Source organism: Chiloscyllium plagiosum, chromosome 23 (genome assembly GCF_004010195.1).
Source record: "Chiloscyllium plagiosum isolate BGI_BamShark_2017 chromosome 23, ASM401019v2, whole genome shotgun sequence".
NCBI lineage: Eukaryota > Metazoa > Chordata > Chondrichthyes > Orectolobiformes > Hemiscylliidae > Chiloscyllium > Chiloscyllium plagiosum.
Window position 1 is genome coordinate 2,750,604 of NC_057732.1, and position 16,652 is coordinate 2,767,255.

At 43.0% G+C, this 16,652-nt stretch overlaps 1 protein-coding gene across 3 annotated transcripts in view; it reads right to left on the reverse strand.

The window, feature by feature from the left end:
- Nucleotides 1-16,652, reverse strand: part of amdhd1 (amidohydrolase domain containing 1) — a 44,296-nt gene that overhangs the window by 27,082 nt on the left and 562 nt on the right. For all 3 annotated transcript variants that reach the window (XM_043713302.1, XM_043713300.1, XM_043713301.1), the window contains exons 2-8: nucleotides 16,372-16,478; nucleotides 16,209-16,273; nucleotides 15,041-15,318; nucleotides 13,386-13,611; nucleotides 8,679-8,803; nucleotides 3,938-4,031; nucleotides 839-999 (exon numbers count right to left, since the gene is read on the reverse strand). In XM_043713302.1, coding sequence (XP_043569237.1) covers nucleotides 839-999; nucleotides 3,938-4,031; nucleotides 8,679-8,803; nucleotides 13,386-13,611; nucleotides 15,041-15,318; nucleotides 16,209-16,273; nucleotides 16,372-16,478 — 1,056 coding nt within the window. The remainder of the gene's footprint in view (nucleotides 1-838; nucleotides 1,000-3,937; nucleotides 4,032-8,678; nucleotides 8,804-13,385; nucleotides 13,612-15,040; nucleotides 15,319-16,208; nucleotides 16,274-16,371; nucleotides 16,479-16,652) is intronic.

The window sequence follows — 16,652 nt, forward strand, 5'->3', positions numbered from 1 at the left end:
TTCAACTGAAATATTGTCACTTCCGATTGTACCCTCTCCCTTTCAAATTGCAGATTAAAGCTTATTGTATTATGGTCACTACCTCCTAATGGCTCCTTCACTTCGAGGTCCCTGTTCAAATCTGGTTCGTTGCACAACACCAGATCCAGAATTGCCTTCTCCCTGGTCGGCTCCAGCACCAGCTGTTCTAAGAATCCATCTCGGAGGCACTCCACAAACTCTCTTTCTTGGGGTCCAGTGCCATTCTGTTTCTCCCAGTCTACCTGCGTGTTGAAATCCCCCATAACAACTGTAGTAATATCTTTGTGACAGGCCAATTTCAGCTCCTTATTCAACTTACACCCTACATCCAGACTACTTTTGGGGTCCTGTAGATAACTCCCATGAGGGTCTTTCTACCTTTAGAATTTCTCAGTTCTATCCACACTGACTCTATATCCCCTGATTCTAGGTCCTCCCTAGACTGAATATCATTCCTTACCAACAGGGCCACCCCACCCCCTCTGCCCATTAGTCTGTCCTTACGATAGCACGTGTGGCCTTGAATATTCATTTCCCAGGCCCTGTCCACTTGAAGCCACGTCTCAGTTATCCCCACAACATCATAACATCGTAACATCGTTAAGTTTTTCATCTTTTAGAATGGGTTGCAGGAATTGAAACCTGTTGGATTTTAACTTGGCGTTGCGTGATTTTTTTTTACTTTCTGAAGAGAAATGGACTTTATGTGCTGGTTAATCGAGAGTGCCAGCTGACAAGGTGCCAGTTAAAACAGAGTTTGCTGTATGTTGTTACCAGCCAGCGGTTTGGATGAGGGAAGTTTCTGTTTACAACATACCTTGGTGCGTTAATGATGAGGAGATCTCCTTGCTTTCCTACCTCCAGGGAGCCATGAGAGTGGGATTTTCCCAGGGCATAAGCGGCATTGATGGTGGCAGCTACCAGACTCTCGTTCATCGACATCTTCATGTTGACACATGCCAGGTGCATGGTGATTGGCTACCAGGGAAATTACAACAACAAGCGTGACCAGTGAAAATTAAAGAAGCAAAATCATTAATGAACAATCCATAAAGTGCACAAGGCCTCACTCTCCTTAGAGCTGTGAACTCCCCTGAAATAATTCCCCTGAAAGTAGCTCACACAACCAGTGGAAGTCGTAGCTGAACCTGGGCAGGTTTGAAACAGATATTGCTGCTCAGGTAGTGGATAGGAGGAAATTGTGATGATGGATCACAACTCCAAAACTTATCAAAACTTTTAATTCCAAATTGCATTGGACTGTTCCAAGCTCTACCAAAAGCTGGAAATCTCGAAATGTTGCTGAGAGATTACAGGTGGAAACTCAGCATGTTGAAGTGGATTCAGTAGCAGTAGAGAGATTAAAAGTAAAGTAGCAGGATTGAAAATTTCAGGAAAAAAAAGAGAGAAAAGAGAGAGAGAAGTGGGAGAGGGAGAATAGAGCAAGGAGGGAAGTAAGAGAATTTCAGGAAAAACAGCTTGAGCTAAAGGGCAGGAACCCTAGACCCCTGACCCAAACTTCAGGCTGGAGACATCCTGGTTTGCTTGTTTAATTTCTAGGTTTGAGGAGACGGAGATATTTCTTTTAAGTAGTATTACAGTGGCCAGTCCAACATTTGCCTTAGCTTTCTGGGAAAACTCATGAAGTTTACTCCCCTCTTGCCTGGGGAAAGTGTCACTGATTACGTGGCAGTAGAAAAGGCGATCTTAAATGCGTATCAATTGGTGCCAAAGGTATACCATCAAAACTTCCATACCTCAGGAAATGGCCTGACCTGACTTAGCTGGAATTTGAAACATTTAACATAATTTGCTTTTGACTAACTGCATATGGACATTTATGTCAGAAGCAAGTTGTAAAAATCTCAGTGAAATAATTCTCAGAGGGGAGTTTAAGCACTCCATTCCCTTCCCAATAAGGGTACACCTCAAGGAACAGAAAGTGACTGGATCCAGGCAGGGAGCCACACTGGCTGGTGATTCGGAACTGAACCATAAACCCCTGTTCCAGAAAAAGTCCTGTGTAAGTCACCCCCAAAACATGTATAGAAAGTAAACATGGCAAATTGAGCTCCCATGGGAGAGGGAAAAACTGAGAGAAAGCGCCACACCAAGAAGCCTGTGTGATTCACCTGCAGAAAGGTAGGTCATGTCTGAGTCAACCACTGGATTCAGCCAGAGAAATCAGGAGCAACCCCTTCTCTTGTTTAGTCCTTGTCCACCTCATTTTACTTTCTCTCTCTCTCTCTCAGGGCTCCATCTCCACCCCTCTGCTCACTCCTTTAGTCCCTCCCACCCCACCTCCATCATCAGCATATCTACCATCCTTTCCTGACTATGCTCAGTTATGACGAAAGGTCACTGATCACAAAACATTGGCTCTGTTTCTCACTCCACACATGCTGCCAGACCTGCTGAGTTTCTTTAGCAATTTCTGTTTTCTTTCACCAGGATTTTGCCTGGGATGGAAAATTTCAGCAATGAAGAGAGACTGTGTAAACTCGGGTTATTTTCTTTGGAGAGAGAAGGCTGAGAGGGAGAGGTGTATAACATTCTGAGGGGCATGGACAGGGTGAATAGAAAGCAGCTCTTCCCCTTAGTTCAGGGGTCAATAACAAGGGGATATAATTTTAAAGTGAAGGTTTAGAGAGGATTTGAGGAAACTATTTTTTCATCCAGAGGGTGATGTGAATCTGGAATGCACTGTTTGGGAGAGTAGTTGAGGTGGGAAACCTAACAACTTTTAAAAATTACACGGAGGAGCACTTGAAATGCTATAACATTCAAGGCATTGGCCAAGTGCTGTAAAGTGGGATGAGGGTAGATTTAGTGTCATTTTGGTGGCACACAGACTTGATGGGCTGAAGAACCTCTGCTGTACTGTCTGGATCTCAAATGTTTTGATCTATGAATCTGTCACTCTACATGCTAGAAGCCAATTAAGTGGGAAGCCAGTCAGAATGAAACAAAAGACAGAAGGGCTCTCTTGCTCTGAAGTGCTGCTAACCAGTTACCATCGAAAGGAAACAGGTCAAAAGGATATCAACTAACCTGCAAAAACTAAAATCCCAAAAATGGCTGTTTAACTGTTCCGCTATCCATGTTCCACTGTCTACTTTTCCTGAACTATCCAGAGAGATTATCTGCTTATAACCTTTAAATTTTACCTTTCCTTTGGACCCACTTTTTCTTCCCAATATCAGGAGTTACACGAAACCAGGTTATAGTCCAAGGTTTTGGAGCGCTGCTCCTTCGTCAGGTGAAGTTCCACCTGATTAAAGGGCATTGTTGTGAAAGCTTGTGATTTTAATTAAACCTGTTGGACTATAACCCAGTGTTGTGTGGCTTCTGACTTAGTCCACCTCAGTCCAACACCGGCACCTCCACATCATATTCCCAATATATTATTAATACTTCCCACATGTAGAAACTAATAAACTCACATTTTTGTTAATTCAAGTAAAGCCCAGCTAATTTGGCTCTTTTTGAAACATAATTTGGTCTGGGTAAAAGGCGTTCACAACAGAGGAATCCTTTTAAAACGAACCTTACTGTCACAAACTGAGGGAGCAGTGGGACTCAGTCCATTCCTCCTCACCCTGGAACTTAACGATTTGGAATATTTCTGTCTGAAAATATTCTAACTTGGAGAACTTCACATGGGAGTTGTTTGTAACAACTTGCATTTTCAGAAAGCTTTTTGCTTGTGAAAAGTGTATGTTTGGCATTTGGGTACACTTCAAAAGTTCACAAATACTTCCCCAATGTTGTAAAAAAAATGCTGGATAAACAAGGGACCTTTCATTTCGAAGGCTCCAGATCAAAGCAATGAGCTCAACTGTCCTCTCCACCAAATACATCGTTCCTTTTCTTCCAGAGGCACTGGATGAAACAATGACAGAATGGATTTACTTACCATCGAGCAACAGTATGCATTGGGATTAAAGTCACTACCAAGAGCAACAATCACTCCTGCATCAAGCATGTCTCGGGCTCGTGGTGTTTTAAGCCTGGAAACGTTTTAGAAATGTAACTATCAGCGTAATTTTATACTGCATAAACTTTAAATCATTTACCAATAAAACTTTAACGTCCACTCCAGTAATCTCTGACTGCAGTCTGCCACCCTTTCACCCCATTATTGGTCTCAGTGAGTGTTGAACTTCCCTCCCTGAAACCTTTGACAACACTCCCCTTTCTCTTCCAGGTCCTCCTTAAATCTGCTCCCAAAGAGATGTTTGGTCCTCCCTCCTAATGGTGCCTTCCCTAGCTTGGTATACAAATCGCTGCGAATGTTTCACCTGATCAAAGGCGACTTACAAATGCAAGTTGTTGTTGTATCATATTGATCGATGCAGTGAAATTTTTTTCTGCATTGTGCCACTGTTTTCTTGAATTAGTCAAAGCTCGTTCCTCTTTCACTGTGAGTGTTGTTGCCACACCATGAGTTTGGGTTATTTACAGACTGATTGAGGAAATGCCAAAGTCATTCAGGCTTAGACATCACCGTATCCCTATTTATTAGATATTAATACCTAGATTCTGCTGCACACAGAAATCATAGATATACCCAGGCTTTGATCCTATAGCCACATTCAGTAAAGACTAATTTATCTGCTTAGTGTGGTCCTGTCCATGTGACATGTTTACATAAGCAGGTCCCATTGTAAATCATAGAACCTCTACAATGTGGAAGCAGGCCATTTGGCCCATTATATCCACACTGGCCCTCCAAAGAGCATCCCACCTACCCCCACCCTATTCCTGTAACCCCACATTTCCCATGGTCAATCCACCTAACCGCACATCTTTGGACTGTGGGAGGAAACTGTAGCATTCAGAGGAAACCCATGCAGACACAGGGAGAATGTGCAAACTCCACACAGACAGTCACTCAAGGGTGAAATTGAACCTGAGTCCCTGGCACTGTGAGGCAGCAGTGCTAACCAATGAGCCACCGTGGCATCCAATGGAGGTTCTAATGGAAGCACATCAAAATAATGTTAAATTCTTGTTAAGGATATGAAGCCTGGATGGACGAATGGAGTTGAGGCAGAGATCAGCTATAGAAGCATCTTTGAGGCATTGAGTTGACTGTGCCACCAACCCTTTACTCCCCACTTTACTCAATGACTATAAGTGGTCACAACTTGACGATGGTGAATTAATGATGGTTTATTGATGGTTAAAGGGAATGGGCACTGTGTGAAATCAGATAGCGATTTACCGAGGCATTGCCACAACTTTTTCACTCAGTGATGAAACACGGGAACCGGAAATGACCACTCAATGCCTCAAAGGTGTTCCTTGTTCAAACTATCGCCAATCTCTGCCTCAACTCCATTTGCCCATTCTGGCTTCATGTCATTAATAAGAGTCTGTTGGTGCAGGGAGAAATGTCCAGTGTGTGCACTGTCAGGAGATGTCGCCTAGTCTCAGCTACCTTCATTCCTCCACTATCTTGAAGTTTATCATGTCAAATGTCTACATGAGTTTATGTAGCACTTGGAAATGAAATGCTGATATTGTACTAGGATGGCGTCATTATCAACCTGCATAGACAAGAACTACTTTGCAGTAAATGCATAAAATATCTCCCAAAATTGCAGACTTATGCATTGAGTCATTATACTGCCCCTAGTTATCCATCGCTAATTGCCCTTTAACTGAGAGGTGTTTTCAGTGGGCAGTTAAGAGTCAACCACATTTTGCTGTGGGTCTGGAGTCACATGTAGGCCCAGACCAGAAAGGACAGCATATTTCCTTCTCTAAAGAACATTGGTGAATCAGATGAGATTTATATGATAATTGACAATAGTTGTCATGGTCACCATTAGCAAGATGAGCTTTCAACTCCAAATTTATTCACAGAATGTAAATCCCATCAGTTTCTGTAATGGGACTTGTTCCCACTGGGCCACTGCAGTAAGAATTTTACTGTCATCACTATTACTGCTCTGTCTCCCATTTTGAGGATTTTTTGATTTTCTTTCTTATATGTTTTGATGTGTTATTGGCTGGGACAGGGAATCAATCTTTTTGCTTCCAAGTGCTCATTCAATTTTGATTCCTTGTTAAAAGTGAGAAAAAAAAAGTGCAGTTTAGCAATTAAAAATTGTACTTGATGCTAAATGCAGCAGTCAAATAATTCCTGCTATTGCGAGGTGTGAGTGACTACCCTTGACATCCAGGCTGCATCTGGCCGAGTGTGGCATCGCGGAGCCTGAGCAAAACCAGTGTCAATGGCAATCAGGTGAAGGGAGAACATCAATAAAATCAGGAGACATAGTGTGCACAAAAGAAGATGATTGTAATTATTCGGGATTAGTCACCTAGCAGGCATTTAGTTAAGGCAGGCACCAATGATGCTTCCTCCAGAAAATCAAATAGCGATGAAAGAAAAGCTGTGGAATTTTCCAGAGCATTCTGGAAGTCGGAATTGAATTCAAGTTTCTTAAGGCATAAGGGTGGCAGTGGTCAGTTAGTCTCCTACACTCAGGAGGAAGGTTCTGGAAGATGACTAGGCTCCTGAGATGATAGTATTGTGGACAATGCAAAAGCTTATCTAAGAGTATAACAGGATTTTAATCAGCTGGACCAATGGGCAGAGGGACAGCAGATGGAGTTTAATTTGAATAAATGAGAGGTGTTGCATTTGGGTAAGACAAACCAGGATAGGGCTTACAAGGTAATGGTAGGGCACTGAGGAGTGTTGTTGCAAAAAGTGACCTTGGGATGCACGTACATAGTTCCTAGCATGTTGTGTCACAGATAGACAGGATGGTGAAGAATGCATTGGGCATGCTTGCCTTCATCAGTCAGAGCCCTGTGTTTTGGACATCAACTTGCAGCTGTACAGGACATCGGTGAGGCCACATTTGGAGTACTGCATACAGGAATTTTGGAAGGATATTATTAAACTGGAAAGGGTGTAAAAAAGATTTCCAAGGATATTGCCGAGACTGGAGGGTTTGATTTATAAGGAGAAGCTGGATTGGCTGCAACTTTTTCCCCGGAGCATAGGAGGTTGAAAGGTTTATAAAATCAGGAGGGACATGCATAGGGTAAATAGTCAAGGTCTTTTGCCTAGGGTAGGGGAGTTCAAGACTAGAGGGCATAGATTTAAGGTGAGAGGGGAAAGATTTAAAAGGGAACTGAGAGGCAACTTGTTCACACAGAGAGTGGTTATATGTGGAATGAACTGTCAGAAGAAGCCGTAGGTGCAGGTAAGTTACAACATTTAAAAGACTTTTGGGCAGGCACATGGATAGAAACAGTTTTAGAGGGATATGCCCTTCTATGGCAAATGGGACTAGTTCAGTTTGGGAAATCTGGTCAGCATGAATCAGTTGGATTGAAAGGTCTATTTCCATGCTGTATGACTCTACCTTTGTTTCTCATGAAGCCAATAATGTTGGTGATGGGGAGAAAGAGGCTGGTGCTTGCGACTTTGAGGTGACCATCTTCTCTGACTCTGCGAGTTACTGCTTCTGCAGTGTCTGATGGAGGACTGGGAGGTGGGCCTCCAGGTCTGGGAAACATGCTGAAGACTTTGGGAATCTGAGCATTCAATTGGGCTGAGTGGGATTCTAGGTGGTTGCAGGTTTTATGACTGTGGGCTAGGGTAATGGTGCCATACCCTTCCTGGTGCACACCATAGCAGTTAAGTGACCTCTCACTAACCCCATCAATTGAACAGTTCTGTTGCAAAACTCCTTCATTGTGGGCCGAAGTATTTCAGATGACTACTTATTAACAGTAAAAAAAGAATCACACAAAACAAACTTGGAGTTTCCACATGGAACTGTAAGGTCAGTGAGCTTTACCCTGACAGAGCATTACTCTCTTAATACTTATCAAAGCCCCAGAAATAGCCAATGTAAGCAAAATCTGTTTAGTACAAAGACAAATATTGACTGAATAGCTCACCTATAACCCATGCACTCTTAAACTCCTGATAAATTATTATCTCACACAAACACTGCCAGAGGCAGAGGAATGTAGCTCAGTGAGCTGTGGTAATGCTCTCAGTCATAAAACAAGCTTACATCACGCAGAGTGCATATACAACATAGAACTGTACAGCACAGGAATGGGCCCCTCAGCCCATGATGTCATGACAAACATAATGCCAAATTGAACTAATCCCTTCTGCCTGCCCTTGGTCCATATCCCTCCATTCCTTGCATATTGGTGTGCTTATCTCAAAGTTTCTTAAATGCCCCTATTGTATCTGTCTCCACCATCAGCCCTGACAGCGTGTTCCAGACTCCTATCACTCTCTGTGTAAAATATCCCTTCCCTCACATCTCCTTTGAACTTTCCTCTCTCACCTTAATTGCATGGTGCTTAGTCTTAGACATTTCAACTCTGGGAAAAAGATTCTGACCGTCAACCCTATCTATGCATCTCATAACTTTATAGACTTAAATCAGGTCTCGCCTCAACCTAACTGTGCTGATTCTGTTACCAAGTGCCAACTACTTCTGTATGTAAGATATGTGTAAGTTTTCAATTCTACTCCTACAGAAATTACCTCCCCTGTTTTACTTCCCTTCTTATTTTTTTATGAGTTTTAATTGATTTGGATTTTTAATGGTCTGTGAATCTGTACTTATCGATCACTCTATTCCCCGGTTCATTTAGACACACAGTACCTCAATATGTAAGCGGTACTTGGAAGGAGCACAGCGCATGATTTTGCAGTTGCCATAGCAGCAATCCCAGCATCACTCACTTCTTCCAAGTGACTTATTGCGAGAGCACCAAGTTCAGCACCAAGCTATGAAGAGGAAGTCAAATGTATTAGTTACAAACCATCCTGCATCAGGAATCCCCAGCCTCATTAATTCACAGCACCATCACTGAAAATAGTCACCGCAGCAGAAGGTCAAGTGAACACAAACCCTAAGGACCTCAAGAAGAATAGAAGCCCGAATGTGGCTGTCAGTCACCAAAAGCCTTTCTTGAAATTGTAAATTGCAAATTATTGAAGGAAAGTTTCTGATGCATTTATAAGGCCACCTTTTGTATGAATGAACCTTAATAAAGTTGCACTGCGCACCAACACCATCCTCCAAGGTGGCCATCCCAGAATAGAACATAGAACATAAAACATAGAACATGAAACGTTAGAGCACAGTACAGGCCCTTCGGCCCTCGATGTTGTGCCGACCTGTGAAATTAATCTGATGCCCATCTAACCTACACCATTCCAGTATTTTCCATATGTATATATCCAATACCTACTTAAATGCCCCTAACGTCGGTGAGTCTACTATTGTTGCAGGCAAGCCATTCCACACCCCAACTACTCTGAGTAAAGAAACTACTCCTGATATCTGTCCTAAATCTATCACCCTTCATATGTCCTTTCATGTTAGCCTTCACCATCCAAGGAAAAAGGCTCTCACTGTCCACCCTATCTAACCCTCTGATTATCTTATACGTCTCGATTAAGTCACCTCTCAATCTTCTTCTCTCCAATGAAAACAGCCTCAGTTCCCTCAGCCTTTCCCCATAAGACCTTCCCTCCATACCAGGCAACATCCCAGTAAATCTCCTCTGAACCCTTTCCAAAGCTTCCACATCCTTCCTATAATGCGGTGACCAGAATTGTACACAATACTCCAGGTGTGGCCTTACCAGTGTCTTGTACAGCTGAAGCATGACCTCGTGGCTCTGAAACTCAATCCCCCTACCAATAAATGCCAACACACCAAATGCCTTCTTAGCTACCCTACCAACCTGGGTAGCAACTTCCAGGGATTTATGCACGTGAACACCAAGATCTCTCTGTTCATCTACACTGCCAAGAATTTTAACATTAGCCCAGTATTCTGCATTTGTGTTACTTCTTCTGAAGTGAACTACCTCACACTTTCCCTCATTAAACTCCATTTGCCACTTCTTCTCCGCCCATTTCTGCATCTTATCTATGTCCTTCTGTAACCCACAACATCCTTCAGCATTATCCACAACTCTGCCTACCTGTGTCACCCGCAAATTTACTAACCCATCCTTCTATGCCCACATCCAGATCATTTATAAAAATGACAAACAGCAGTGGCCCCAAAACAGATCCTGCAGCACACCACTGGTAACTGAACTCCAGGATGAACATTTCCCAGCAACCACCAACTTTCAGCTAGCTAATTTCTGATCCAAACCGTTAAATCACCCTCAATCCCATGTCACCATATTTTGTGCAATAGCCTATCATGTGGAACCTTATCAAACACCTTACTGAGGTCCATATACACCACACCAACCGCTTTACCTTTATCCACTTGTTTTGTCACTTTCTCAAAGAACTCAATAAGGTTAGTGAGGCACGATCTACCCTTCACAAAACCATGTTGACTATCCCTAATCAAACTATTCCCCTCCAGATTATTATAAATCCTATCTCTTATAACCTTTTCCAACATCTTATCCACAACCAAAGTAAGGCTCACTGGCCTATAATTCCCAGCGTTGTCCCGACTCCCCTTTTTAAACAAGCATCATGGAGAATCTCCTTCAATAAAGAAGGAAGAGACTCGTCTGAAGTAGGGTCTGGCAGTGTGGGAGGAATGGCTGCTGTTAGCTCATGACCTTCCTTATGGCTATCTTTTCTGATGCAAGATATTCACTTTGACTCTCCCTTGGAATCTTTATGTTCCCTGTAGATTCCCTGCAGATTCTTGATCAGTTGGGGAATCAAGGGTTACATGAGGAAAGTGGATGTGAGGAATGTTGGATCAGCCATGATCCTGTTGAATGGTGGAGCAGATTTGATGGGTCAAACAGCCTACTGCTGTTGCTTTGGTTGTATGGTCTCATGGTACAGGGAACATAAAGATTCCAGGAGAGATATGTATGTTATTCTAGAAGATTCTTATTCTTTTATTGGATAGAACAATATGCTTTACTTTTTGCTTGGTTCATCTTATACCTATCTATTGGCTGTTCTCTCCTGTATCTTATCTTCCAGCCACTCTCTCTATATTGCACCCCCATGCTTCCTCTTTCTAAAAGCATCAGCAAACATAGCATCAGTTTCCATGTGTTTGTTTCTGCTGTGCAGCTCCACCCCATCACCATCTCTCTTTCATACCTCCCGCTCTCTCTGATTGAGACCATACAACCAAAGCAACAGCAGTAGGCTGTTTGACCCATCAAATCTGCTCCACCATTCAACAGGATCATGGCTGATCCAACATTCCTCACATCCACTTTCCTCATGTAACCCTTGATTCCCCAACTGATCAAGAATCTATCTATTTCAGGCTTAAATATACACAGGGATTCTGCCCCCACAGCTCTCTGTGACAAGGAGTTCCAAAGATTCTCAACTCTCTGAGAGAAAAAATTCCTCCTCATCTCTGTCTTAAATTGGCACCCTTTTATTTGATTGACATTCGGTGTTGGAGGAGTGAGTTTCTTCCAATTGGTTATTAGGAAGACCCTGTTGTAGACTCTGTTCACTGACTGTGGATCATGTTCTCCTGACTGGCCACTCTGTACAGTCTGACCCAAATTGTTCGGAACCCCAGACTCCTGTCTGACTCCACACTGTGCTCCTACCCACATCATTGTCAAAACTATCTCCGTCCACCTCTCCAGTACAGCTTGCCCCAACAGCTGCAGCCTTGGTTCCTCTAGACCTAAGATGTAAGAACAGAAGTAGGCCATTCAGCTCACCCAATCTGTACCAGATTCAATTATTCCAATGTTGTTCCACCATCTTCCATAAAATCCAACTCATCCCAAGCCCAAACTTCCAATCTCTCGTTTCTCACTGGTCACCCTGATGCACATTATCTCCTCACTTAACACCTCCTTAAATTGTGTTAATGGCAAATTGCATTTTGAAATATCCTCCTCAAATCCTCCCATGTCCTTGTCGGTAAATTTTCTGCTCTTACATTATGACAATGACTCAGTTGAAAGTTCTTCACTGGATTGTGAAGAATTTGGGACATCCGTAGATCACAAAGGCATTACGTAAAAACCTGCATGAATCACAGAAAGTAGGTCTGCAATGCAGCACATCATAGGAAAGGCAAATGGACTTTATTGCAAAAGGACTGGATTATAAAAGTAAAGAAATGTTGATACAAATATGTAGGAGCAGAAACTTTACCGACAAGGACATGGGAGGATTTGAGGAGGATATTTCAAAATGCAATTTGCCATTAACACAATTTAAGAAGGTGTTGTGTGAGGAGATAATGTGCATCAGGTTGACCAGTGAGAAAAGAGAGATTGGAACTCCTTGGGAGTTCGGGCTTGGGATGAGTTGGATTTTATGGAAGATGGTGGAACAACATTGGAAGGAGTTGGTGAGACCACACCTGGAATACTATGCCCAATTTTGGGTTTCCTTACTTGAGGAAGGATGTGGTGGCACTGAAGGTAGTTTAGAAGATGTTCATCAGATTGAATCCAGAAATGAAAGGGACGTCATACAAGGAGCGATTGAATAGTTTGGACTTGTATTTGCTGGAGTTCAGAAGAATGAGGGAGGATCTGAGTGAGGTATGTAAAATGCTTAAGGGAGTTGGTAAAGGAGACATTAAACAGATGATTCCCCCTTATGGGACAGTCTTGAACAAAAGGTCATAGATATAGAGTGAGAGGAAGTAAGTTCAAAACTGAGGTGGGGAGAAACTACTTCCCTCAGTGGGTTGTGAATCTGTGGAATGCAGAATGCACCGGGGGAAGAATCAATCAATTGATTCAAGAAAGAAATAGATATGATTCTGATGAAACGCAGGATAAAGGGCTATGGGGAGCAGGAAGTAGAGTGGAATTGACACCAGGATAAGATCATGCATGATCATGTTAAATGACAGAGCGGATTTGAAGGCCTGAATTGCCTACTCCCGTTCGTTTTTCTCTCTCCAGCACCATAACTCTCTGAGATCTCTGCTGCCCTCCAGTTTAGGCTTCCTGTCCAGCCCTCGTGTTTCCCACTGAACCTCTGCCAGCTATCAAAGCTCCAACTTCTCGCATTCCTTTTCCTGAACCTCTCAGTCCCTCAGTCTCTTTCCTCCTGTAACATTCTCCTTCAAACTGACCTCATTCACTCACTTTTTATCACTTGGTCTAAAATTTCTTTCTGTGGTTTGTGTCTAATTTTGATTGACCTGTGAGGGCCACAGTTTATAATATTAATTTTACCTAATGAACCTCAGTTTGATCAATTATTTGGATGATTGATTTGTTTCAATTGCTGGAACAGATTAACCACTATCACATTGAACCTCACTGATTTGATGACATATAAATTTCTCCTGCACTAAAACAAATCTGCAATTCACGTTTTGGACGATAACATCCATGTTACAACTGACCTCCATTGAATATCCAATCCTTACCTCTGCTGCATGCATTGGATAGAGCTCATCACCATGAAAATTAATCTGGAGTTTCATCTCTTTGCCAGCCTGTAATATAGCTCTGGTGGAATCCAGGTCAAAGACTCCCTTTTCACAGAACACATCAATGTTATCGATGTGAAATTCACCGTTTGCCATCATCTCCTTCAGTTTGGGGAGTTGAACTCTAATGATATCATCCACGGTTTCCGCTGGGGTCTTCCCTCTAGTGTGCAGACATCACAGTTACTTTCATTACAGTCCAATGTGCTTCTACATTTTAAACTTAAAGTCACTGCCTCACTAAATCTCATAGTCATCTCATGATCATGTCAGATCACTTGTGATCTTATCAAATGGCAGATCAGGTTCAAGGGGCTGAATGGCTTGCTCTAGATTTTCACCCACATGGTTGAATGTCGAAGTTATGATTAGTTAGAAAGTGACTTGTTATCTTCGCCATCTGTGCTTAATTTGATTTATATATTGTCATGTGTATCTTGTTACAAAATACAGGAGTCAATGACCGGGGACATAGATTTTAAGGTAAGGGGTAGGAGGTTTAGAGGAGATGTGAGAAAAACATTTTCATCCAGGAGGTGTTTGAATTGGGAACTCACTGCCTAGAAGGCCGATAGAGACAGAAACCTTCACAACATTGAAGAAATATTTGGGTGTGCACTTGCAATGCCAAGGCATTCGGGCTAGAGGCCATGTGCTGGAAAATGGGATTAGAATGTTAGGCAGTTGTCTTTGATCTACTTGGATATGATGGGCTGAAGGGCCTTTTTTTCTGAGCTGTAGATCTCTGTGACTCAGTAACTGCTTTCTGACTCCATAAATAAATCACATGGTGAAAAATTCCAAATGTTCCTGTAAAGATCCCAGCCTGGCAGTGGGACTAATAATCACAGATCAAAAAGGAGGGAGAAAGTACCTTCGTTCCTATCACACCATGTCACCTCATCAGGACGTGCTGACGTGTATTACACAGGAACAGGAGGAGGTTAGAAGCAGGAAGTATATTCCCAATGGTGGTTGAATTCTGAACCAGGGATCATTGTTCAAAGTAAAGGGATAAGCCTTTAAGGACTGAGGTGAGGAGAAATTTCTTCACCCAGGGAGTGGGGAGCCCGTGGAATTCACTACCACAGAAAGTGGTTGAGGCTAAACATTGTGTTTTCAAAAAGAAGGTAGATATAGTTTTTTTGTACCTAAAAGGATGAAAGGATATAGGAGGGGTGGGATCAGGATATTGATCAGGAAATTTAATGTGGAGCAGGATTGAGGGATGGAATGGCCTACTTCTGTTCCCACCTTTTATGTTCTATAGGCCATTCAGCCCTTCCACTCTGGTTTGCCTTCACATGATGATCGGAATTGATCTGTTTATTATATCTTATTTGTTATATTGTTATGTATGTTATATTATAACTGGAAGAAGCTGAAAATGTGTTGCTGGAAAAGCGCAGCAGGTCAGGCAGCATCCAAGGAACAGGAGAATCGACATTTCGGGCATAAGCCCTTCTTCAGGAACCAAAGATAGTTCAACAATCAATTTCTCATCCAATAGCAGTACTGCACACATTATGCAGACCCACTGTCGGTGGGAAATATAATGATTGGCTTCAAGTAAACCAAGATAACACATTTACCTCGGCACAGAATGAGCACCACAGTATGTGGAGGAGATGCTGATATCGAGTTCCCTTCGGGCTCGTTCAATCACCCGCAGCATTTTGGTCTCGGTTTCCAAGTTCAAGCCATAACCCGTCTTACACTCCACCAGCGTGGTCCCTGTTCTGACCATACGCCACAGCCGCCCTCTCAATCTCTCAAAGAGCTCCTCCTCTGACGCCTTCCTCGTGTGTTCGACAGTGAAATGTATTCCTCCTCCAGCTTTGTGAATCTCCATATAGGATGCTCCCGCCAGCTAGTGTGTAAATTGAAAGCAAGTTAATGCGACCATCATTTTCAGTTCACTAGGTATTAGCATAATGAAGACAAAATACTGCAGATACAGGAAATCTGAAATTAAAATGTTGGACAATGTCAGGAGGTCTGGCAGCGTCGACGGAGAGAGAAACAGGGTTCACATTTTGAGTACGATATGACTCTTGCACAGACATGCTCAAAGCTGTGGCTCACAGATGGTAGCACAGTCCCAATTCCCATTAAGTCACAGCATCTTTGAGGTGAACTATGAACTTTGGCCGGTGATGGTTGCTCATTGATGTGGCACAGCTAAACCAGTTACCCAACTAAATGGGCCTAACCCAACAAAACAGGCCTAACCCAGCAAAAGAGGCCTATCCCAGCAAATCAGGCCTAAGGCAGTAAATCAAACCTAAACCATGTTCTGGAAAGGACACCATGCTTTGTTTCAAAGCTCGTGTTCTGTTTTGAGCCCTGTACTTTGGTTTGGACCTGTGTTCTGATTTGGGCCCTGTGTTCTGGTTTTAACTCGATGCTCTGGTTCAGGCTCTGTGCTCGGGTTTGGAGCCTGTGCTCTGGTTTGGAGACTGTGCTCTGGTTTAGGCCTTGTGCTCTGGTTTTAACCCAGTGTTCTAGTTCAGGCTTGTGCTCTGGTTTGGGGCCTGTCCTCTGGTTTGGGGCTTGTGCTCCAGTTTATGGCATGTGCTCTGGTTTAGGCCCCATGCTCTGCTTCAGGCACTGTGCTCTGTTTTGGACCCTGTACTCTGGTTTTAACCCAGTGCTCTGGATTGAAGTCTGTGCTTTGATTTAGGCCCTGTGCTCTCATTTGGGTCCTATGACCTGGTTTGAATTGCACTTTCTGTTCTTTCCTCTCCTCCATGAACTTACCTTCATTGCAAATTCATGAACTCTGTCTCCAGCCCACACCGGATGAGTGTGAGCATCGACCAAACCTAGAAGAGAAAAAGAAGATAGCACAAAAAAACTCTTGAATGTGAAGGTGTCATCACTGTGAAGTTAATATTGAATATGATTACCCCGAGTGACTAACCTGGCAGCACACACATCCCACAAGCGTCGATTTCTTGGTCAAATGTAACTCCTGTATACTTGGATTGGATCAGTTCATTTGGCCCCACGGCCTCAATCAGACCCTCTCTGAAAAATGAGATTAGAAAACTACCGTCACTCACTGAGAGAGAGAGAGAGAGAGAGAGAGTATAAGGGTGTGTGAGAGAGGGATGTGTGACTGTGGCTGGGTTGTGTGTGAAAGGGGTATTGAGTGTAATTTGACAGGTGTGTGTGTGAGAGGAATGTGTGAGTATGAGGGGG